At 35.2% G+C, this 24,141-nt stretch overlaps 1 protein-coding gene and 1 long non-coding RNA gene across 2 annotated transcripts in view; one reads left to right on the plus strand and one right to left on the minus strand.

The window, feature by feature from the left end:
- The window catches only part of PCLO (piccolo presynaptic cytomatrix protein), a 337,810-nt gene that overhangs the window by 30,544 nt on the left and 283,125 nt on the right, over window positions 1–24,141 (minus strand). The window contains exons 21-22 of the mRNA XM_029958071.1: window positions 20,990–21,131; window positions 17,668–17,735 (exon numbers count right to left, since the gene is read on the minus strand). Of these exons, the coding sequence (XP_029813931.1) occupies window positions 17,668–17,735; window positions 20,990–21,131 (210 nt within the window). The remainder of the gene's footprint in view (window positions 1–17,667; window positions 17,736–20,989; window positions 21,132–24,141) is intronic.
- LOC103760046 lies at window positions 4,469–14,081 on the plus strand. The gene is made up of 5 exons (XR_608087.2): window positions 4,469–4,566; window positions 8,085–8,246; window positions 8,771–8,846; window positions 10,451–10,529; window positions 13,976–14,081. It is a non-coding gene; the product is annotated as an uncharacterized LOC103760046 (long non-coding RNA).

Consider the following 24,141-nt stretch of genomic DNA (forward strand, 5'->3'; position numbering starts at 1 on the left):
GAGAATGTCTAGACCATTTAAGCAGGTCCTGTTTGCAAAAGCCAAAAGATCAGACCATAATTCTCCTTATCCTCTATTTAAGATTCAAAAGAAATTTCCAGTAAAATCACTAATCATTAAATTATTGTAAATTTATTTAATAAAGAAGACCATTAAACTAGAAGAACATGGGAAAATCAACTGTGAAACTGGATATTAATAGGATTCATTGCCTTTCTATATCAGAGCCACTATGAAACATAGGTCTTATCTTTTTTTGCTATCCATTGCAGTCACAAACAGTGATGTTTATTGTCCAGATTATAAAAGCTCGCAAAACTAAAGGGGTATTTTGAGTAATGGAGAATCCCATAGACACAGATGAATCATTTCGTTCAGCACCCAGGTTAGGATTTTATTTCCAAACATGTATGTCAAAATGTTATTAGGTCATAATATATATGAGTGTATATGTGTATGTGTATATTTATGTGTGAGATTCAATAATTTACATATGTGCATAAGTATGTATATATACATTCACACATCTGTATGCATACATGTGCATTTACCCAAATGTAAGCATATACATCATTGAAGCAGACCTAATCCTAGGAATCTACATCTATTAAACCTACCTCATCTCAGCACAAAGTATTTGCTTGTTGAACTAATCAGCACTAAATTCTTGGGTTCAGATTTAAGTTTATGAAGTTATAGCTATCTAAATTAATTTCGAATTGCTGACTCCACTTTTTCTCCTAACATAGTATTACACAAATTTTCCACTTTAAATGATTTATAGATCCTACCTTCCATTTTACAATCTAACTGCAATTAAAAAAACCCAACCAAACAACGAAAAAACCCTTAAAATTAACATCAGTAGAGAAACCAACTAGGCGAGAAAAAAAATAGATGGTTTGGATATTTCTCTGAAGACAAGACAGGAGATCTGAATTCCAACAAGTTTGCATTGCAAAAGATTCCTTACATTTGTAAAAGCAACTTTCTGAAATACAAGTTCTGCTTATTTAAAATAAATACAATACAATGAATCAGTCCAGTGAATACCTGGGGAGTTAAAGATCATAGGTAAAGTAGGACAAAAATGTTGCTATTCTAAATAATAGAGTAAAAGCTGCTGAGTCTGAGCTCAGGGTTGCTCAGAGGACAGACTTCCCACCTTCAGGGATCATTAGCAGAACTTTAGTTGCTCAGTCAGCTGAATGCTTCAAAAGTAATTTTTCTGCATTCTCCAGTACTGCTCCTGTATTTTTCACAGTACTTGAAATTTTCTCATTGTGTGATCCCTCTTCTCTCACACCAATCTTACGCTGCTGAAATTTCAGTGACTTTCATGGAGCACATCCTGATCTAAACTGTTACACAACATTAATCTGGCCCACTACATCTATTCGGCTGTGCCTGTCATCTATGTGTGTCATGGCCTTGTATAAATCTTCTATAATTCATATAGTAGTGAAGTGATTTTTCCTGTACAATGCAATGAAATATATTAATTTATTTCAAAATTTATTGCAGAACTCAATGGACACTATGGGAGAATTCTAAATTCCAATGGAAAAACTCCCTTTAACTCACTGGAGGCAGTCTCTCCTGTCACAAGCATCACTGGAATTCCAAAAGCTTTATGAAATAATAATTCAATTAATTCAATTCATGCAGTGAGTAAAAAATATATATGTCTATATAAATATATAAATCCAATAATCCTGATAGCCTGCAACATAACTCAAAAATATTGCTTACATTAAGAGCTTTAAATATATGTTTTGACATGAATAAAAAAAGCCCCACTAGACAGCACCTCCCTATAGATAGACTCAGCTAATATGAAAAAAGCAATCTAGTAAGAGAAAAAAATATGGGGAAAAGATTAAATGGGAATATTGTGGGACCTTTTTGTGTGTCTTTATTTCCTCCTTGAAAGAACATGATAGTCTTTTTACCAGAGACTTTCCCTCAGTGCAGTGTGGTAGAAAGAGATGAAATGTTCATCAGTGTTCATCTTTTTTTCTTATTTGATTCTTGTGGAATAGGGCAGCTGATGCATTTATCTCCTTTATTTTGTGCAACTCAGGCACAAAGGGGTTTTCTCACCAAACTGATCACAGGATGACAGTATGAAAAACAAAGGTATGTATATTTTAAGTTTAAGTCTTAAATTTTGTATATATAGCAATTATAAATGTCAGTAGAAAACTGAATTTTCAAGATATTTAAGCTTTTACTTAGGTAATTTCTTTATTATATATTACTGTGTCTACACAGCACTAATCTGGTACAACAGGAACAAATCAGTATATCAAAGCAATTGGCTCTGAGGCACCCATATCTATATCGTATAAACTTAAGAGCATGTGCTTGAAATTGAAATTATTATGGTCTGTGATACAAATGTTCCTTTTCTGCATGTGGTCCAGTTGTCTCCAGAGGACCCATCATTGGCTACAACATATTAAAAACAGGAGTCTGCTTTCTGCTCGACTTGAACAGTTTCCCACTTAATTTCCCTCAAAGGTGGATACACCAGCTTGAGGAGGATTGGGTAGTGACACTTCAGTCAAACTTGACATCCATAAGTCCATGGGTCCTGATGGAATGCACCCATGAGTGCCGAGGGAATCAGTAGACTTAATTGTTAGACCACTGTCCATCATCTTTGAAAGGTCACGGCAGTCAAGAGAGATGCCTGAGGACTGGAAGAAAGGAAATGTCATCTTAGTCTTCAAAAAGGGCAAGAAGAAGGACCCAGGAAACTACAGGCCAGTCAGACTCAACTCCATTCCTGGAAAGGTGATGGAATGGTTTATCATGGAGACCATCACTAGCCATGTGGAAAACAAAAAGGTCATCAGGATTAGATAGCGTGGATTCACCAAAGGGAAATCATGTTTAACCTGATTGCCTTTTATGATGAGATAACTGTCTGGATAGGTGAGGGAGAGCACTGGGTGTTGTTTACTTGGACTTCAGCAAGGCTTGTGATGCTTTGCCCATGATAACCTCACCAGCAAGTGTGAGCTGGACAAGTGGACAATGAGGTGGATGAAGAACTAGCTGTACAGAAGAGCTCGGGGGGGTTTGATCAGGGGCACAGAGTCTAGTTGGAGACCTGTAACTAGTGATGTCCCACAAAGGTTGATGATGTGTCCAATCTTGTTTATCTTATTCATCCATGACTTGGATGATGGGGTGGATACTTCCTCAGCAAGTTTGACGACAACAGAAAGCTGAGAGAAGTAGCTGATGAACTAGAGTTCTGTGCAGCCCTTCAGAAGGACCTGGAGAGGTTGGAGAGGTGGGCAGAGAAGAACTGTCTAAAATTCAACACAGGTATATGCAGGCTCTTGATCCTGGAAGAGAATAATCCCATGCAGGTTGGGGGTTGACCTGCTGGAAAGCAGCTCTGCAGAAAAGTGCCTGAGGGTCCTGGGGGACAACAAGCTCTCCATGAACTGTCCATGTGTTGTTGTGCCAAGAAGGCCAATGCTATCCCTGGGGTGCATTGGGAAGAGCATTGCCAGTAGGTTAAGGGAGGTGATCCGGCCCCTCTACTCAGCCCTAGTGAGGCTGCTGTGGAGTGCTGTGTCCAGTCCTGGTCTCCTCAGTACAAGAGAGACATGGACTTCCTGGACCAGGACCAGCAGAGGCTACAGAGGTGATGAAGGGCCTGGAGCATCTCTCTTAGTAGGAAAGGCTGAGAGAATTGAGCCTATTCAGCCTTGAGAAGAGACGACTGAGAGGGGACTTAGGCAATGTCTGATCTCTCTTTTTGGTTTACTCTATGATCATAGTAGAAATAATATTCCTAAGAAAGAACTTTCTGCTCAAAATTATAGCAGAAATCAGAATAATTATTACTTTTGGTAAATGTTTTAAATATACATCCACATATTCAGTTGATCCTGGAGAGCGGCAGGGAAGAAAGGATGTGTTTGTGGTTTGTGTATGCGTGTGTATGTGTGTGTCCTTTCTCCCAGGATTTGCATCACTTCCTATTATATCCATTTTTCAAGCTGTCTTCAATTTAGCATCTTTAGCCAGTGGCAGAAAATTGTACTTGAAAAAAATTACTCAGCTTTGTTCAACAAGAAAGCTGCAATATTTAATTTTGGAATTTGACTCAGAACAAGTAATCTGAGGGCAGTAGATGCTGCCAATAAAGAGGGAATTGATTTGTCATATTATATTTAATGCAGCTTTGATTTCAGAGTGTTTTTTCCCTTATAATGTGAGAAGTCTCACCCCTAAAATGATGCAGAAGTTATGGCCTCTATATCCTTCCTCCTTCTTTATAATCTGTACTTGCATAAAACAAGGTAGATTCAACAAGACAATTCCAAGAGACTGGGAAAAAAACCAGTGTACAATGACACATTAGTTACTGGGTTTTGTCCAGAGAATGAGAAATGTTAGGAAGACTGGCTTAGTCTCACTCATGTTGGTGCTTTTCTGGTTTCAGTATGCTTTTGCACTGTCTCCACTGCTGAAGACAAATTGTAAAAATCATTCTCGTGTTGCAGGATTTTCACAAGTACCTCCAAATGTCATTTTCTGAAGGTAAGCTGAGACTCTTTCATGTGTCATTTTCTTTGTATAATTTTGTAAATCTGCAGTAGCTCCTTTAGTCAATGGAACAACACCTGGGTAAGGTGTGTTTGATAGGAGAGGGAAAGAGCAGCTCCTAGGCTTTGCTTCTCAGATTCTGTTTCTCTTTCACTGTGAAAGCTCTTTTTGTGCCTAAAATGTTCACCAACAAGAAAAAAAATTCTCATGTTAGTTTTCTTTCCTTCTCCTTCTAACACCATTCAGTTTCCTTTCTTTGGAAGGGGAAGCTTTCATGTACAAATTTATCATGGGCTTAAAAAACCTATAGTTATACTGTGTAGTTTCTGAATTGTAACAAGCTGTATTACAATTTTACAGGAATTTAGATAGCTTTGCTTTATGGACCTGTTTGAAATTTAGATAATCTTGCTTTATGGATCTGTTTGAAAAGGATACACTGAGTAGGAAGGAAAATACTCAGATACAGAGTAGGCTTCACTTTTTCATGCATAAAAATAGCACAGAAAATATATATCTATAAAGTCAGAGACTTTGCATACTGCTTTAAAATATAAACAAAACACCAAACAGACTAAAAACCAATATATAAATAATATCTTAAGCTGTCTTTGCTTGTTACTCTCTCAAATGTCCAGAGACAAGATGGAAAGACTCCTTTTTCTCTCCTTTGCTTGCCAGGAAATAAAGAACTCAGATAGTCACACCAGTCGGAAGGGCATAGTTTATACAAAAGGCAAATAATTGCATTCAGATCAATGAGAATCCAATTTCTTCAAGAAATTAGCAGAATATTCCATGAATATGAATATGTTTCTAAGCTGAGCACTCAGCCAGACACAGGCAACCAGGATGCTGGTGAATAAATGTTGTAGATATTAGATGAGCAGCAGGAAGAAACAGTAAGAATCCATATCATACTCAGCAGGCATTGATGCAAACTACTTATGGGACTTTTTCTAGTAAATCACACAAACTAACTAATCTTCATAGGCAATATGTTATCAGGTTTCTGAAAAATACATGGACTTCTAGTTACAGAAGGCAGATGTATATATCAGATGTTTGACCCAGCTGGTCTCCAGAAGCTTTGTGCATTTTCCAAGGCATGTAAATCCAGTCACGTTAAGTTATTATCACATCACAAGTCAGAATGCAAAGCCAATGTGGCAGACAAAAAAATCTAAAGAAATATTAAAAAATAAAATATGACAGAAAGAAAGCATACCAAAGGATGTTTCAGAAAATTAAGAGATCGGCAATGGATGGCAATAACACACAAGCAAACCTGGGGCCATTTGGTAGGACTAATCCTATCTGAGATCATCCACCTAAATTTTATATAAGGAATAAATGCTGTAAATTTTCATTATAATCTTTAGGTTCTTAACAGATAGCAGAAAAAGACTGGCACTCCAGGTAGCTGACAGTGAAGGAAAACCTGAGTACTGTCTTGGCGTAGGAGGAATTGGTTTTATGCCTATTTACATGTGGATCTGGAGTCATTTAAGATGTGTTAGTGAAATTGAAGTATCTGATCTGGAATGGTAGATGGGAAAAAGAATCTGTGGGATACCCATGAGTTTCTGGAACAGCAACTGGATTGAGGTAGAAAAATAGAGTACTTAAAACAACAGGATACACCTATGTTTAAAGACCCCAAATCCTTTTGCAGATAAGGATAAATTAACTGCATCATCTTCTACTCACACAGCACATCACTTTCTGCCACTAGATTTGTTTAATCTTCTGTCCATTTTATTCCCTTCCAGTTATAGCCTGGTAATGTCAGAATAAATAATACACAGAAGGGAAGAGAACATATAATAGCCTTAAGTAATTACAAATGTCTACACTGGGCAAACTGTTAGGAATTCTTTATGAGAAAAACACAGACTGAATTTTTCCCTTTACAGGTAAAATATTACTCACATACTGCTGCAGTGAATAACATATTTTGTTACAGTTGCAAGCCTGTAAAACTACTCTCATAGGATGAAATAATGAACATGGAGCATAATGGAAAACATTAATCTGAACATAAAGTAGGTACAAAACACAAGGTTCTAAGTATAGATATGAAAACAGACTCTCTACTACGAGACTTGGATGTATCTAGGCATTTTCATCATAGGAAAGACTTATATTCATTCTAATGCACTGATTTCCAAAAGCTTCTGTTTGGAAACACAATTTACAGTCCAATAAATTTGAGCAGTTTTACGTGCTAAATTAAAGATCAGCTGATGTTTAATTTTAGCTTGCCATGTGATCCCACCTGGAAATGCTCTAGATTCATCTGCATGTAAACAGCATTCCAAGATAACTGTTTGAATATGAGCTTAAAGAAAAGAGATTATATGGGAACATATAAGAGCAAATAAAAACTGCCCATCAATATAGTTTAAGTTCTAAGTAAGTTAGTTATAAATTATCATTAAAAAAGAAAGAAAATTAAGAAACAAGACATTAAGGAGCTACAAAGGACTGTTAAGTATAGAAAAAGGTTATGACATTCTTGAGGGTTTTTTGACATTTCAAATATATACATAAAAAGTGGAGCTCTATTACAGAACTGTTTGATAGGAATGGCTGTGTTATCATTTGTAGGCAAGCTTAGGATAATCTACTTATAAGAAGTGCTTGATAAAATAATACTACGTTTGTGAAGGGAAGATCTTGGCTTTTGTATTCTTATTTCTGTCCTTGAGTACTAATTTCAGTAAGAAACTAGACTAGAACTTAGGAAAATATATTCCTATTAAGGATAATCAAGCACTAGAACAGACTAATGAAGCTTTAAAGTCTATATCACCACTAGGAATTTTTTGGTGCAAGTTAACAAAAGCCTTTTAGGAACAATATTGTCCTGTGAATCATTAGCATGGCCCCTTGAAGGCCCCTTAACGCCATTCCTACTACAGAATAGCTTATATATATTTGAGTACTGAACATTATTGACTTGAAAACAGATCTATTTTACTTACTTTATTTTTCCTTGGAGTATGCCCACAATTCCAGGTCCTAATCCCACTGCTAAATGGAGGAGATCACTTGAAGTATCCAGGAAGCTGACATTTAAAAACCCTACTCGGTACCTCCTAGTTTCATTTTCATCACAGGGAGGAAATCATTTAGGATTTAGCAATTCACCTTCTATCATATTAATGCGTCAACCTGACTTTTACCGATCCTAAATGAACATTGATCATGAAAAGTCACTCTATTTCAAGGTGATTATAAATTACTCACTAGGTGAAGCAGCCTTTCTTCAGACTTACACCAGACATGGCTCAGGTTCAGTTAATCACACATTCCAGCATCTTCACCTTCACTCCAGTTTTGGTGGGGGGATCCCTCTGTTTGTTTTCCAGTGTTGATGGTCTTCATTATTAACTGGTATTTATACTAAATGTGCCAGTTAGTATTAAATCAGACTTCCCTCATAACCACATCTTTTTAAAAGAGACAGATTACATAATTCTACCAAAACTCTTTCTTTTCTTCCCTAGAAATGAAACCATGTGACTTTGCCAGATTTTTGAAGGAATTACCAGCATGCCAATTCCCAGTCCAAACACACTTAGCCAATTATACCTCCAAGAAGTCACCAGAAGAAACCTCCTGAAAGTCCCAAGCAGCTTTATGTTAGTGGAAATGCATTCAAGAGCAAGGTCAGTAAAAATTAACAAGAACATTAGGCAAACAAATTATCTTTCCAAGTTGTTATTGAAGTATCATTTCAATATTTTGGTTTCAAGATGAAATACATGTGTTTTCCAGCTTTTTCCTTGTTTTGTTTATCTTAATATTTTTTGATTTTTAAGAAATCCCATGGGAAAAGTGAAAATTTTTAAATGGAAGCTTAAAAAAATAAATTTTTTTTTAGAATTTTCTTGACACATAATTTAAGAGCTAATAGCCTTTTAGTCATACTTCATACAACAGTGGCAGAAGCTCTTGGCTAGTCACTAGTTAATCACAGTCAGTCTCCCTGGATTATTTACTTTGCTTTTGATGACACTTTATAGTGACAATTCAGGAACAGGCTGATTTGTAACAACGTAAATCAATGTTGTTTGTGATACAAGTTTGCGATACAAGAACACAGAATATTAGCTTGTCCTTTTTTCCTTTTATGTTTCTATCTCTGGATGCAGTCTTTATTCTTATTTAAATTCCTTCTGCTTCTTTTTAGGAAAAGCAGTTGGATTATACCAGCAAATACCTCAGGAAGGCAGAACTAATTGCTTCAATTATTACTGGAGAGCCAGGTGGGAAATGAGAGTGTGAGGCCAATCAGGGATAGATAAAAAATACTTCTCAAAGTTTAGAGAGTAAGCTGATAATACTTAGGTTTATAATGCTGCTGTTTATCTTGACTCATTTCTTTAAGGAGTGGTATTTAGGCATTAGTAGTAAGGCTGTTTCTAGCTTAAGGGAGCACGTATAAAATATAGACAGCTTTCTGAAAAACAACAGAGAGGATAAGGACTATTGACAGTGCACAGGCTTGATTCATTGCTTAAGGATCCCTTGTGACAGGAAGTATATCTGTTCAATTCTAAAAAATTGAAATTCCCACTCCTAAAAATAACGGAGGTACAGTATGAGGGGATCAACAGCCTAACTGCAAGTGCTCTCAGTACTTATTTTCTACTCCCTTATGTCTTTTTTTTTTCTTTGGTATTGTGGAAGTTGCTCATGTGAGAAATTACCTTTGCTGGTATTTTCTGCTTTAAATTTTGATGGCATTGATTAAACTTGTGCTGCCAAGGGTAGAGATGGCAGACCCTTAGTAGAAGGTAATAGTAGAAAACAAGGTTGTGATTTCATATTAAAGACAGTTTAAACAATGTCAGGTTGAATTTTAGCCTTTTTATTTGTAGGGATAGTAGAGAGTTTTGGCAAATACTCTGATTCTTTCAATTGGACTTCTTCCTGGGAAAGGATCACATTTTATTCAGTAATATTCTATTTCACAAACTGTCCTCTTCTACATGTAAATCAGAATCTCAATAAGACTATAAAAGTAAATATTGCAGCCACTAAAAATGGTTTTTAAAAAAGACATCACCAGGTTTATATTGCTCTTTAGGAAAGACATTGAGAGTGTGCAGTAATTTCTTTTGCTATGTACTATGAGACATGAACTCAAAACCAAAAAATGCAATTCAACCACTGTTCAAGTCAGTATTGGTAACATTTCAGATTGGCTGGATTACTCTTTAAATCCATGGATCAATATCCATTACAGTCAACTCAACAGTCTCATACTTGGTCAGTTCAAGACTCTATTGATTCAAGAAAAATACTTGAAAGTCCAGACTTTTTCCAGGTTCTCTTCCATTTTAGTATATGTTAGGATTAAATGTGCAAGACTCCTGAGTTATTTGAATTATCGCCAAGAGAGCAAACAGTAAAGGTAATATTTGACCTGTGTGCATGAACTGAATAGATGGTGCTCCTTGTGTTTTTGAGATACCAGTCTGAAAAGGCCTTGGAAGGAACTGGATCAAGCCCTGGTGCAGAGACAAGGAACTATTCCAAAATTCCCCACCAGTGAAAGTGACTGGTTCTGACCTGGTAATTTACTGGTGATCTATATGCTGTTAGTCAGATTGTTATGAGCCAGGAATTATAGGAGATAGGAATTTTCAGTTCAGTTTAACTAAATTTAAGAAAAATAAATACTTGCTAGTGTAAAATAAATACATGCTAGTGTGTGATTTGTGGGTAAATTGGAGGCTAGTCTTGCTGGTAAACTCAAGCATGTGGATTCACAGTTCCTTTTTCTATTCAGTCAATTCCTGACGTAAACATAGAAATGAACAGTTGTATGATATGTAATGATACTTGCATTCTTTTTTTTTAATAGCAGTTCTCAGACTCTTGCTACACAATACTATACATGTGACATTCTGATGTTGCTTCAGGAACTGAATCTCAATCCCAAGGTAAGAAATGAAAAAGAAAGTGGAATTTTCATGGTACAGAGCTACTGACTATCTGTTCAAGACAAAACACTGGGTGGTGAGTGAAATGTGGATGCCTGAATCTCCTAATCAAAGGTACAGAAGAAACAAGTGTTGAAGGAGAAAAACATTTCTACTATAACTGTAAAACACCTTTGCCTGAATAGGCAACTGTTCCCAGAACACTGACACAGCACAGGCATATTTGCAGTTTGTGTGTTGAACCCTTCAATAATCACTGTCAGATAATTATTTATCACATCACAGAGTCATAGAATGGTTTCAGTTGAAAGGGCTCTTTAAGAATCATCTAGTTCCAACCCCACTCTATGGTCAAGGACACCTTCCACTAGACCAGGTTGCTCAAATCCCATCCAGCCTGGAGCTGGAACACTTCCAGGTGTAGGGCATCCATAACTTCTCTGGGAAACATGTTCCAGTGCCTCACCATCCTTGTTATAAAACATTTCTTTCTTACAGCCAATCTAAATCTAATATCTTCCAGTTTAAAACCAGTGTCCCTTTTCCTGTGACAAAAGGCCCTGGTAAACAGTTTTTGCCTCTTTATAAACCCCCTTTATATACTGGAAGGCCACAACAAGGTGTCCCCAGAGTCTTCTCTTCTTCAGGCTGGACAACCCCACCTCCCTCAGTCTTTCTCCATAGGAGAAGTGTTCCACTCCTCTGATCATTTCTGTGCTCCTCCTCTGGACCCAGTCCAACAGGTTCATGTTTTTCTTATACTGAGGACCCCCAGGCTGGAAGCAGCACTCCAGGTAGGGTCTCACAAGAACAGAGAAGAGGGGCAGAATGACACCCCCCCCCCCCTTGACTTGCTGGCCATTCTTCTTGTGATGGAGCCCAGGATATGCTTGGCTTTTGGGCTGCAAACACACATCACTGGCTCATGTCTAATTTACCATCCACCTAAGTCCTTCTCTGCAAAGGTGTTCTCAGTTAACTCACCACCCATCTTTCAGTATTGCTAACAAATACAAGCTTTGTCTAAACTCCCCCCCACTTTATTTACTTTGCAGGTTGTGTTTTATTCTACTACTGAGTTTTCTGGAAAAAGTTATATGCCATAATTTTTTTGATTACTAACCGAAAAAAACAACAAAGGCAGTTGGCTTAATCATTAACAGAGAATTTCCTTCATATCAAAGGAAATTAGGGGTTCATTTGCAATACCTATATCATTTAGAATCATCATATAATCCATGAGAAGATTTAGATATTAGCAGGGGCAAATTATAGCACATAAAACTAGGTGCTGATACACTTTGTAACACTGACCTAAAGTGGTGGCACGTTACTCCCCACTAAAAGTGAGGATGTAATCCTAAAATGCGATTCTGCCAGACTCCAGAGAAACACCAGAAACCATTGCTGCCTGTAACAGGCTGCTATCAGGATTATAATTTATGTTTGTCTATTATACAGCAAGGGAGACTTTTGTTCTGTGTCCAAGGGCAGATAAGGTGGTGAGAACCTCCGAGATGGAGATCCTCCAGCATGACCCTCTCGGGACTTCTGGGAATTTCACTAATTTGGGCATCAAACCACCAAAAAATCTACTTAATTCCATAAATTAATATAAATCCCTCTTGTCTAAATGCAGAATATCCAACTTAGAGTCTCTTTATCACATTTTTTTTGCATTTTCTTTCATAAATTACACCGCTTCTCCACTAAATATCAAAGAACTCATTTTAAACATCTAAAACAAATGACTGGATGTTTTATAGTACAGTTTCCCTTATGCACCTTTGTGGGAGAAAGTGTCTATAAATGTAATGTTCACTTAATTTCTAATTGTTTTTATGTTTAAAACCAGTTTAAGTGAAAAATGCTTGTGAGGGAAAACCAGCTAAATATGTCTTTCTGATATTCATGTTAGATGGCCTAAAATGAAGTTATGCTTCAAAGAAGTTACCTTCTGACAGATAAAAAGATATAAATTAATTTGATTATGAAAGAAGGAAAGTCTCAGATAATCCTGAAGTTACATAAATTTAATATATAACCTAATCTATGTCCTACATTTTTCCCAGTCTCAGCATTTTCGCCATTGCTTCTGCAAGGTCAGTAAAATTCACCTTAATATTAATATACAAAGTAATTTAATTCTAATGAAAGAAAAGTTTCTCATCTGCAGTAAACCCCCTCTTTTCAGTCTGGACAGCTCAGACATCAAAGTACAGACTTGTACATAGGCAAAAGCATTTAAAAATCTCAGTAGCTCTATCATGATTAGCCATTAATAATTTCCTTCATCTATCTTTTTTCTCCTCTTATAATTTTCTGACTGAAGGTCCAAAATTAGGAGCATCTTCATAAGGATGATACTTCTGATACTTCAACCTTTGGAGTTTAAAGAAATCAAAATGCTAATTTTTTAAGAAGCAGAGATAGAGCAAGTTGATTTAGGGAACATCTCAAGCCCTTAGTCTGTTCTCAGTCATACTAATGTAAGTCCTGTGGTTTAAACAGTGTTACTGTAGCCTAGCTAAAGAACAAGCAAAAGGAGGTTTTTTTCTGAGTTTTAGTTACTTTGAAGAATGTGGGGATGCTTAATTGTGCCTGTGCTGTCAGTTTGTTTCATGCCTTATTTTACTCAAGAGAGGTAATCCACATATTACTCCTGGGTACTCCTCTTCAAGAGAAAGTGTGATACAACTTGCAAGACAATTTCCTCCAGGACCTATTCTGTACAGACTTGATGGGTGAAAATTTCATTAGGAATATTCAGAAAGCTATGAAGGAAAATTTAGAAGTCAAATGATTGCCAGTCACTTACAGGGGTCATGCACCTTTCCTCCAAAACATTATTAGAATGATTCCTAACATGTTTTATGATTTGTGTGGTATTTCAACTATTTTTCTCACAAATAAAGATTAGACTGCCTTAACTCTTAAATACAGAGATAAGTGATAATACTGTTAAAACTGAATTTCTTAGTTTGTAATCCAGGATGATGAACAACAAAGCTCAAAAATTGAAAAAAAATTGGGTATTTTTTAGCTTAGACTACTGTGAATAGATATAAAAATCACAGTACTGTAAAATTTGCCTGTTAAAGCATGAACACAGAGCATGTTTGAAGTTTTATGTTTTTTTGTTATTGTTGTGGTGGATTTTTTGTTTTGTTTTGTTTTTCTTTTAATCTGTAACTTAGACAAGTACAGAGCATGCAAAAAAAAAAGAAAAATCCTGAAAGAGTTCATTAAAGATGATAATGGTTCCTTCTAGAAGTTCAGCAAGGATGTGTGCATCTTTCAATATCAAACATATTCCTTCTGTTTGCCTGTGGAGATACATCTACTGAGGCTTAACTGGAACATTTTGAAATTTTCTGTTCAGGTTCAGTCATTTGTAGAGGGAGAGAGTTTCTTACTTACAGAACTTTGTTTTATCACACTCAAAGGGTGTTGCTCAAAGGACCACTGGAAAGGTCAGAAAGTGAACCTCTGAGACACGACAGAACTCTGTAGAGAAGTTTTTGGTATTCAGCACATGGAGTGGACAGCATTTAAAAAAAAAAAAAAAGGTAAAAACCTCCCCCTCTGTTGGAAGATGTGGGTGGGCAACCACTCTGTTCTTATATAAAGATTACAATTTTCTGACTGAAGAAATGAGGCCAAGCACAGAGGATGACAAAAGCACTGTGATTACTCATTCACTCAAAAACCCCCATGAAATACTTCTAGAAGAGTCTTTTCTTGAGATGAACTTCAGCGCTTACAATTCTAGAGGAACAATATTTTGCATGCATATAGAATCTTCAAAAGTAGAAGATCCAAAATGTCAGTTACAATGCTATTCACACCTATATATGTCTCTTCTACTACAAATAATGGCATGTTGGGATTACCTAGTAAGGTCACACTTTTGAAATATGAGAATAATTTTCCCCATTTATTTTTTAATTATATAAATAGTTGGTAGGTGGAAAATACCGTCTGGGATCTATTGGCTGAATAATGTCATAGGGCAGATAGACCAATCATGATCTACAACTGAATCGAGATATTAATCATGTGCTTTTAATTGTTAGTTTCAATCCTTACATGGATGCAATTGGGGTTTTTGTCTGTAACGTCTGCAATACTCCATAGCATGTCATAAGAAATCTTTAAACAAAGTATATTGCACTTTCTGAAACAAATACAGAAATTGGCTTGCATAACTCAATGAAGATCACAATACGTATAATAAGATTAACTGAAACTTAAGAAGATCAAGTATTTCATCTGCTCAGAGCATAATGCCCAGAGTAAGATAGCATGCAACAATGCATATCATAAAAATAACTAATACAGTGTCCAAGAACAAAACTCTGAATTATTTTTATATTATTAAGTAGTACAAAAATACAGAATATAACAAGATGATATGTTCAGAGAAACAAAGACTATCATATCAATACTCACAGTTTTTTATATTGACCATTTGGTTTTGTAAATAGTGTGTAAATGATACTGTTTTCCAATATTTACTTTTAACTATACTAATACATCTTAATAGCACAAAAACTACTCCAACAAAACATTAACACATTTCTCAAGTAGGCAAACAATTAAAAAAGGAGCATATTTTTCCCTGGTGACTCCACTTATATACATGCCTAAATTTTGGTGTCATATCCAGTGAGATGAAAATTTTGGTGTCATATCCAGTGAGATGAACCCAACCCCTGTTGCTACAGTTTTGATTCAGTTGTCTAGAAACCAGTTCTCATTGTCATGGTCCTACCTCGCTTTGCCTCCAGCTACTGGTCCTAAAGATCCTGTAAGTCCCCTGCCATTTTTGTCAGGCCTATGTGAATGACTTGGATGACTAAAACATTTAAAGTAGCAGCAGATCCGTATGTTTAAGCAAATAAATTTATTCTGCCCCATTTTAAAGAGACTAACCCACAGGCTACTTTTTACAGAAGTTATGCACTAAGAGTATTTGAAAATGTAAAAAAATATTTTCAGTATTAAAAGCTTTTAAATATAACACTAAATCATTATTTGCAAATGAAAGTACAAATGTCAGCTATGGGAGCTCTCTACAAATTAATGAAAAACGGGGATAAACATTTGCTTCCAATTAATTGCAGAGCTCCTCTGGTCCATAACACAGATAACTGAACTACAGAAAAGGTATAATTTGATCTCTAAGATTTTTCATTCATCCATGAAAAGAATACCACAATAATTTTGCAATACTGAAGTAATATTCAGTTAATCTTGAGTTCCTCTAAATTCTGAACTGCTTCCCCTCAAGATAATTATGTTTACATGCTGAAACTGAAATGTTCTTGAATTGTTTTCCAGCTTTTAGTTGAATTTATCCTTTGAGATTGATCTTTCCTGTCTTAGTCAACTAGAAATCAGACACCAAAAAACAGGCTGCATGCACCAGCTTCTCTCAATGTTGAGAAACAGCACTTAGCAAGAACTACTTATGTTATCATACTTGGAGTTGCAGTGCTTAGAGTACTCAAGATAGGAGAGGTGAATTGCATCATAAGTGAAAATTAGGGAATTGCAGCTCTTGAGTTATTCGCAGATTTTGAAGACAAGCAGAAACATAACTGTGACTGGAAAAGTAATTTTAGTGACCAAATGCTACATACACATCTTTCAGAATGTTTAAAAAGATGGGGGTTGTTTTTGTTTGTTTGTTTGATTGATTTGGGGGTTATTTAATGATACAAATAAGAAATGAAAATATTTTGTGTTCGTAGGCTCTGAAATTTAGATCCAAGACCGTACCAAAGGGGTAACTTATGATAAACAAAAAGATGAAAAGGTATTTTTTTTTTACAATTATCATTCAATATAAAATTTATCATGACAAAGTAAAAATGGAATATTTCTGATTTCCTGTTTTCACTTCACAGTTTCTCTCTTTAAAAATAGATTGATTTTCAAATACTTAAAAAAACTATTGAGAAATTGAAGTTTGAGAAGCAGATTAATTTTGATTTTTACATGATGAGTATTATGAATGGAAACATTTAGTAGAATGCATATACACAGTTAAGAATTCTTGCTTTGGAAAAGACAGTTTTACAGTTCTACCTTCAATTATTAATTTAATTTCTTCAACTCTGTGGAATATTAGACTGCTTTTACGGCAAATGTAGCAACAGTAATTATTTCCCCATGTATACAGATTGTAGAAACCTGAAAAATTTGATTTTTTTAATGATTGAATTTAAGATCAATTTACCAATTTAAGATCAATTTACCAATGAATTTCAATTTATTAATTAATACCTCAAAGCTGCATTGAAATGCATTTAAAAGTCTTAACAATAAAATGAAGGTCATGATAATTAAATTTTATATTTGAGGTCAACAGAAATATACACTTGAAAAAATATACCTTATATACAAAGGAAAATGTAATTTTCCTTACAAGTCCTTCAGAAAAAAACACTCAATTTTCATGTGGTTGTCCATTATTACACATGAAAGACATAATCACATTGCTCATGAAGCTTTGAAAGTCATTCTGTCAGGCTCTTTCCAGCTCCAATATTACAGTGTCTCCTTCTTTGTCACTGCCACATTCATACCAAAAAAATCACTCAGGATTTCACAATCCAATAAGAGTTTCATTATAATGCTTCTGCATTAAGTGCAGCAGTCAAGCCTGCTGTTCAACCAATATTTTTGTTTAAACTTAATGTTTTATGAAAACACTAATAATAATAATAATTGTGTTATTAAGTAAACATTCTGAAATGTTATAAAAATAGAGTCTGACAGCCATTGGGTATTTTCTTTGAATTCAATGAGCATTGAGTCAGCTCCATACTCTGTATTTTTTATTTGAACACCGTGAAAAGCAATAGACATCAAAAGACAGACATTATTCATTGTAATCTAACTACTGAATTACTTAAAAAAACAGGTAAGACACTGTTCTCATTTAAACTGAAGACTCATTACATTGATGCTATGTGTAACGAGCCCTTAGAATAAATGAAGGTTAGGATCTTAATCCACAATACAAAGAGAACATAGACTAATTTTTCATAGCATAACAAGTAAAAGACAAACACATATCAGTTCTACAAATATGGGATATCACTGTAGTGCTGTTTGTATTTCTTTTTACCTTCTGAATCGGATAATCCTACTCCCGACTGCTTTACTGGTTCTTGTCCATTCTGGCTCATCTTCCCTCTGTTAAAAGATATGGTGGTTGTTGTCAATAAGACTATAAAGAGATGAGAGCTAAGGAAATGGTACACCCAAGCCAATGAGGCTTGGTTCTTTACAAAAAGACAAACATCACAGGTATTTCTAAAAAAAAAAGGAAAAAAAGTCTGTATATATAATTACAAGAAAATAAAATGGTAGATTTTTTTTTTGTTGTTGTTATTTGGATCAATCACTTACGAATATTTTTTTTTTTCTCCTTAGAAGGCAACTACAATACCATTACTTTAAAGGTAAGGCATACTTGTGGTCATTGTCTTCTTTTAATGATTGTTTAATTTACGGTTTAGATTTAGCATAAGAAAGAGTTCTGTTCTGAAGACTTATATTAATCTTAAAAGTGAATGGAACAAATCATGCTCTGGAGGTCCCTATTTTCCTGCACTGTGTGTACAAAGAACCTGTGTTACACTCTTGATGCCTATTTTTGGGCAACGAAAGTTAGACAAAACATAAGCTATTGAAATATACTTGTTGCGAGCTCTAAGGCATGATTACAATCGCTCTCAAAGATGTCTGCTACTATCAGACATTTGTGCTTCTGGTTTCCTTTCTCCCTTAAGACTCTGAAATGATGTGATAGAGAATATAAGGCATTATCTTCAGACGCATGTGATTCCTTTGGGGTTAAAGGGTCAGCACTGGTCTTTGCTAACAATGAGCCAGCTTCAGGTCTCAGCAATGGAAGCTGCCCAAACTCAGAGTGAACTAAAAATTGGTATAAAATTACATTTTTTAAAGTGATTTTTATATTCAATTTTAACTGAAAGATATTATTTTCTTCTTCTGCAGGTAATGCTTCATAAATCATATCATAGATATGATACAAGAATTATTTGTCCCAAGGGTTATACTCCTTATACTTTATTCTGTTGCTTTTCACCTTTGCATTCAAAATTAATATAATTTTATAGACATTGTATTGCTACAAAGACCACAGAGAATCTGGTCTTTATCAGATAAGATAATGTGTAACTTTCAGGAATATTACAAATGAATAATAAAGGAGTATTTAAAAAAAATTCCAAAGTAGAAAGACTTTACAAGATATATTCAGCTCTGTGTAACTGTATATAATTTCCCTTGATAGTTATAGCTACTTAATATTGGCAAGTGTACTAATTAGTCACCTCATCAAACAATTCCCATGCTGTCAATATATAATTATTTTATTTTGCTTCAAGACTAATTGTTCCTATGTCTAAAAGCATTTGGACTAAAGTAAAGAGTTTAAAACTTAGCATATCCAACACGTTTTCTATTGATAAATCAAAAACTTAGTCTTAGCAGGAAGACAATAACCAAAGAGATTTTTAAATACCAAGATACTTAAAAGCATTTAGCCTGCTTAACACTTCACAGACTGTGAGCTGTGTTCTTGTGGATATGCTGAATTAGTGTACAAGGTCAGAGTCCCTGAAGTTATTATCAAGCCAGTGTGAATGCAAATGTTAACTAGAATATCAATCATACATATATGCAGGTAAATAAGAATTTTTATACAGAATTCAAAATAGAAACAGTTATCTGGACTAAACATTCTTTCCAGGAATAATCTAACAGTAAACAGTAAACAGTAATTTTGTTATTCATTTTCATTACATTGCTGTAAAGCCCTGGAGACTAACATGAAAAACAAAGCGTGTCTTGTCTGTATAAATTTCCTGTGTAACTGTTAAAGTCTCTGTCTAATATCAGCATAAAAATAATTTACTTTACAATGTCATAATAAAGAAAAAAATAGTCCAATCTTAACAGAAAATAAGAGGCCTGGATATATTTTGTTTAATTCATGAGAACAAATTGCTATAAGAGAAATGCTGAAGCTGTGGAGACTTACTCCTGCTTTTCAGTAAAAGTGGGGCTGATTTCAGGCTTAAGAGAGCAGTGAATCTGTCAGCCAAATACCAAGTAACTGTAGGTACTCTCACATTATTAGGTAATACACAGTAAATGATACTATTTGGACTCAAATGTAGCATATGTGAACTAAAAATTTCTATTGAGAGCTCCATCTTGTGTTTCTGTGAATAAAGATTTTATGCGTCTTGGCTTTTCTCACTCGGAATGAGGGCACAGTATTTTTCTTTTGTTGTCAAAGTTGATTAAAAACATCTTTTTTGCCACTGGGAAGTACAACTCTTTTTTACCTAAAAGAATGTGAGGGAAAAGTTCAAGGAGAATCAAGAAACTAGTATCCTACAACCTGAGCTCACATCATCCTCTTAAATTCTGAAGATGAGATTGAAATATTAGATTTATCTCTATTTTTCCTTTGGCTACTAACAAGCTGTAGACAAACACTATTGGGCTTTATTTCAGAAAATGATAAATTCTCAGATACGTCACAGTTCTGGAGAAGGATTTGTACTTAATTCAAGTTTTTCTAGGAAGTCTCTATCTTTTATGACTAATAGTTCAGGACTTCAAGGGAAAAGCAAAAAACTTGTGGTCCAGAGAAAAACATTGAACAGCTATTGCAGACAGTGAATGAGCAATGACTACCAACTAATACTTTGAAAGCAGTCAATCTATAAATTTTTTCAGGCCAGAATTAAAGGTTTATCAGGAAAAGTTACTTTGTCCTATAAAGTAATATAAATGAAATTGCCAAATGAAGGCACATGCTGACAGAGTAGAGGGGAAAAAATCCTGGCAAACTTTTTATCTGTGGAATGCTTAACTGGGTAAAATGTTTTGAAAACTAAATAATTTTATAGGATCGTTACACTTGATAGTAGCTTGATAATTCCTAGAGGGACTCTGTACCAAAAAGCTCTTTTGCAAACAACAACTGAAAATTCTACTCAAACTCCTAAAAACTTGGAAAAAATAGGAGTATATCCACAATATAGATTCCATTTGCATTAATAACACTTCTCTATAGGAGAAAAATCTGAAAACTTAAACTAAGCATTCTCAGGCCTAGAAAAATTGTGCTACTAAAACATGAGCCAAGGGCAACACTACGTACTTTCATCAAAGGCTTAGACTAACACCTTTCCTTTGTGACAGGAGAAAAAGATCATGAGGTTGAGGCAGAGGTTTGTTTGGTTATTAACAACTCAGTGCTCAACAAAGCAGAATTCTCCCCAGTTAGCTGCTATTCTACTGCATCACACAAGTCTGCAGAGGAAACTATGCAAGAAGATGACTGGTAAGTGAAAGGACTATAAATTGTGCATGGAGGATAGAGTATATTAAATGAAAAGCCTTACATTCTCGGGATGGGAAATAGATTATTCTCTCCTGTGGCACTGCTGCTGCCTTCGCTATCCATGCTGTATCCACTGCCAAAACTGCTGGCTGATGAGCCAGTGGAGACAGAACTTTCTGCAGGTCGGTGATTAGTAGACCTTGCTGTACAGGGCAGGAACAGTGGGTTACTAAAAAACTTGTGAGACATCAGTACCACTGACATTAAGAAAAAGTGTAGTTTATCAAAATCACATGCTTCAAACAGTTTCACTTTCATATTTTACATTCAAGTATCGCTTTATCATCTTTTGCAGATAATGTTCATTTTCACATAGAATAAGGTGTTCTAAACCAAATAGTATACCACCATATTTTTTGTCCAGTCATTTTAATTGCTCAAATCAACAGCCTGAAGGGAAAAAAAAATGGGACAGATTGATTAACACTGCTTTTTTGACTAAAGTTACAGAAAATCAGTTATTCATCTGAAATCTTTCTTATGATAGTCTTGTAAAAATGAAAGTCCCAGTGGGCCTTCCTCACATTCCTCGTGAAATGTTCTTCGCATTTGGTGATTTTGAGAAGGAGAGGAGTCTGAAAGGATATATAAGTACACAATCTATAGTCACACTGTATGAAGGCCTCCATCCCTCTACAGACATAACACAGCTACTGCATTATATTTCTCAACTGCTCCTACCCATCTGGATCTCACTACGTGCCTAGAATTTTAATGCACATATTTTGACAGGAGATGCCTTAATCTAATTTAAGACCATTTCATGTTAGTATAGTATATGTTAGATTTACTTCAGATTGCCTTATTTTGTGTTTTGGATATTACTGCACCACATGAACAAATCTTCCAGTATTTGGCATTTAGCAAGTTGAGAAATATAAACAAAAAAGGACACAGTGACATTGCACAAAATAATTAATTCAGGAACAATAGAGTAGCTATTCTCATATTGAATAACACAATTGTCTGGGAATATTAATGCAGATTTTTTTATTTTTTTGTTAAATGTGTTTTATCACATCTACTACTGTAATGTTTCATCTATTTTAACTGACTGAGCATATATACTGAAGATAGAAAACACTTTTTTTGTAACATTATTTTTCTATGAAGAATTAAGGAGATTTTATGTTATTTTGGTGAACTGTAAACTCTTATACAAGCACTTAAAAGAGATTCTTCTTTAAACAAGAAATTACTCAAGTATCTAACCTGAAATTTAATAAGAGCCAGAGACCCAACAGTGTCTTGCTTCAAACTGGCAACCAATATTATTTACGCCTGACTGACTGAATAATACTTTTGGTGAAGACTTCTACATTCTGCCTGATGTGGGACCGGGGAGCTGTGTGTAACTCCTCAAATGTAACATAGAAACAGGTGAGTAATTGGAATTAGATGTAATGAATGAAGCAATTCTTATATCATCAATCCTTGGGCCAAACTTTAAGACAGAACTCTTATTCTGCACAGTGATTCTTCACTGCTATACTAACCTGTCATGTAACATTTTTATCTTTTAAACTCTATTAGTCTCCTTTGTTTCAGTGTTGCCTACAGCCACAAGAGGAATCTGTCTACATTGTTTTCAGATAAAATTATTCCTTAGCTCTATTTCATGATTTTATACATCGATCATAGGCTGCCTTCTTGGAAGTTAATACAAATTAATAAATTTTAAATCATCTGTTATTAACAGATACTCTCAGTATCTCGCCTGGAGAGAAAGGTACCTATTTTTTTTCCAGCAGAGACAGCCAGCTCAGTGTGCAGGGAATGCTCTATCACTTCCAGCTGGTGGTACTGTGAGTGAATTCCTAGGATGATGGTGACATGTCAGCAAACTGCTGTTGGGAAAGGTTGGGCAAGAGCAAGATTTCAAGGACAGAGGTCAACTTCTCCATTACAGAGCATTATTGCCAGCTGCCCTATATTCAACATCCTGAATTGGTGCTCTCTCATGCCTGTCCCAAACTAATTCATAACATCAATTCTCACAGTGTTTGTGTGACCTGTATGACTCCAGATGCATGTTGTTTAGGATTCTGAGGGTTTCTTTAGGTTACATTGTTTTGGTTTGGCTTGGTTTGGGTTTTTGTTTGTTTGAGGTTTCCTGTGGTTTGTTTGGTTGGTTGGTTTTGGCTTTTGTTTTGTTTTTGTTTTTTTCCATGGCATGACAAATGCTTCACAAGTGAGAACAACTGGGAGATCAACACATCTGCAAAACCCATGGAAGCCAAAACACTATTGTGCCAGCACAAAAAAGCACCTTCACTCTTTTCTTAGGCATGAATTTGCTTAGCGTAGCATGTATATCTCCATCATAACATATGTGGCTTGAAAGGATGTTTCGTATCTCAGCTATTTTTATTGACTTTGCTGTAAAAGCTAGTGCCTGAAGTAATTTCTTGTATCTTTACTGGCGGATTTCTAAAACTAGCAAGAACCTAGTATTTAGTTCAAGCCAGAATAGCTTGAATTAAGCCCTTATAAATGGTTTAGAAGTTTTCCTTCATCTGTTTGTAATCAATACATAGCTCTTTTGGAACAGCTGTATCCTAATGACATATTCAATATAGTGTATTTTTAGTTTCTATATTGTTTTCTCTAATTCACAAAATTTTCCATATTGATGTTTTTTCCATAAGATCTCTTGATGAACGGTTATAATGAATCTAGATTTAGTTTCATGACTGGATTTTGAAATTTCTAAACTTTAATGTTTTTTTTTCCCATCTGTCTGCTCTATGAGAGTAATGAACTACAGTGCCAGTTTGTGACAAGACACGAAATCCACAAATAGATTTACAGCTCATTTCATGACAAATTGAGAATCTTGATAGAGAGAACTTACCATAACTTGTGAGACACCCACATTTTCTGTATGTCTGTATTTTTACAGATATGTCTAGACCTCTAAACTTCTGCTGATTATATAGGAAGCTTCAAAGTTCTGAAGATGTGGCAATGCCTGCTGCCAGGCAATATTTTGCCTGGGAGTAAGAATAACCATGGTTATATTTGTACTCTAAGCTGAAAGATAGAACTGGCTCCATGTTCATATGTTCAAATGACTAGTCTGTACATTCACTTGCAGTCTTGCACTTTCTCTTTGAACGTTCTCTTAGAAATTTTAACAAGAAACTCAGAGTT

This window comes from Manacus vitellinus, unplaced genomic scaffold, assembly GCF_001715985.3.
Source record: "Manacus vitellinus isolate BGI_N305 unplaced genomic scaffold, ASM171598v3 scaffold_13_pilon, whole genome shotgun sequence".
NCBI classification, from domain to species: domain Eukaryota; kingdom Metazoa; phylum Chordata; class Aves; order Passeriformes; family Pipridae; genus Manacus; species Manacus vitellinus.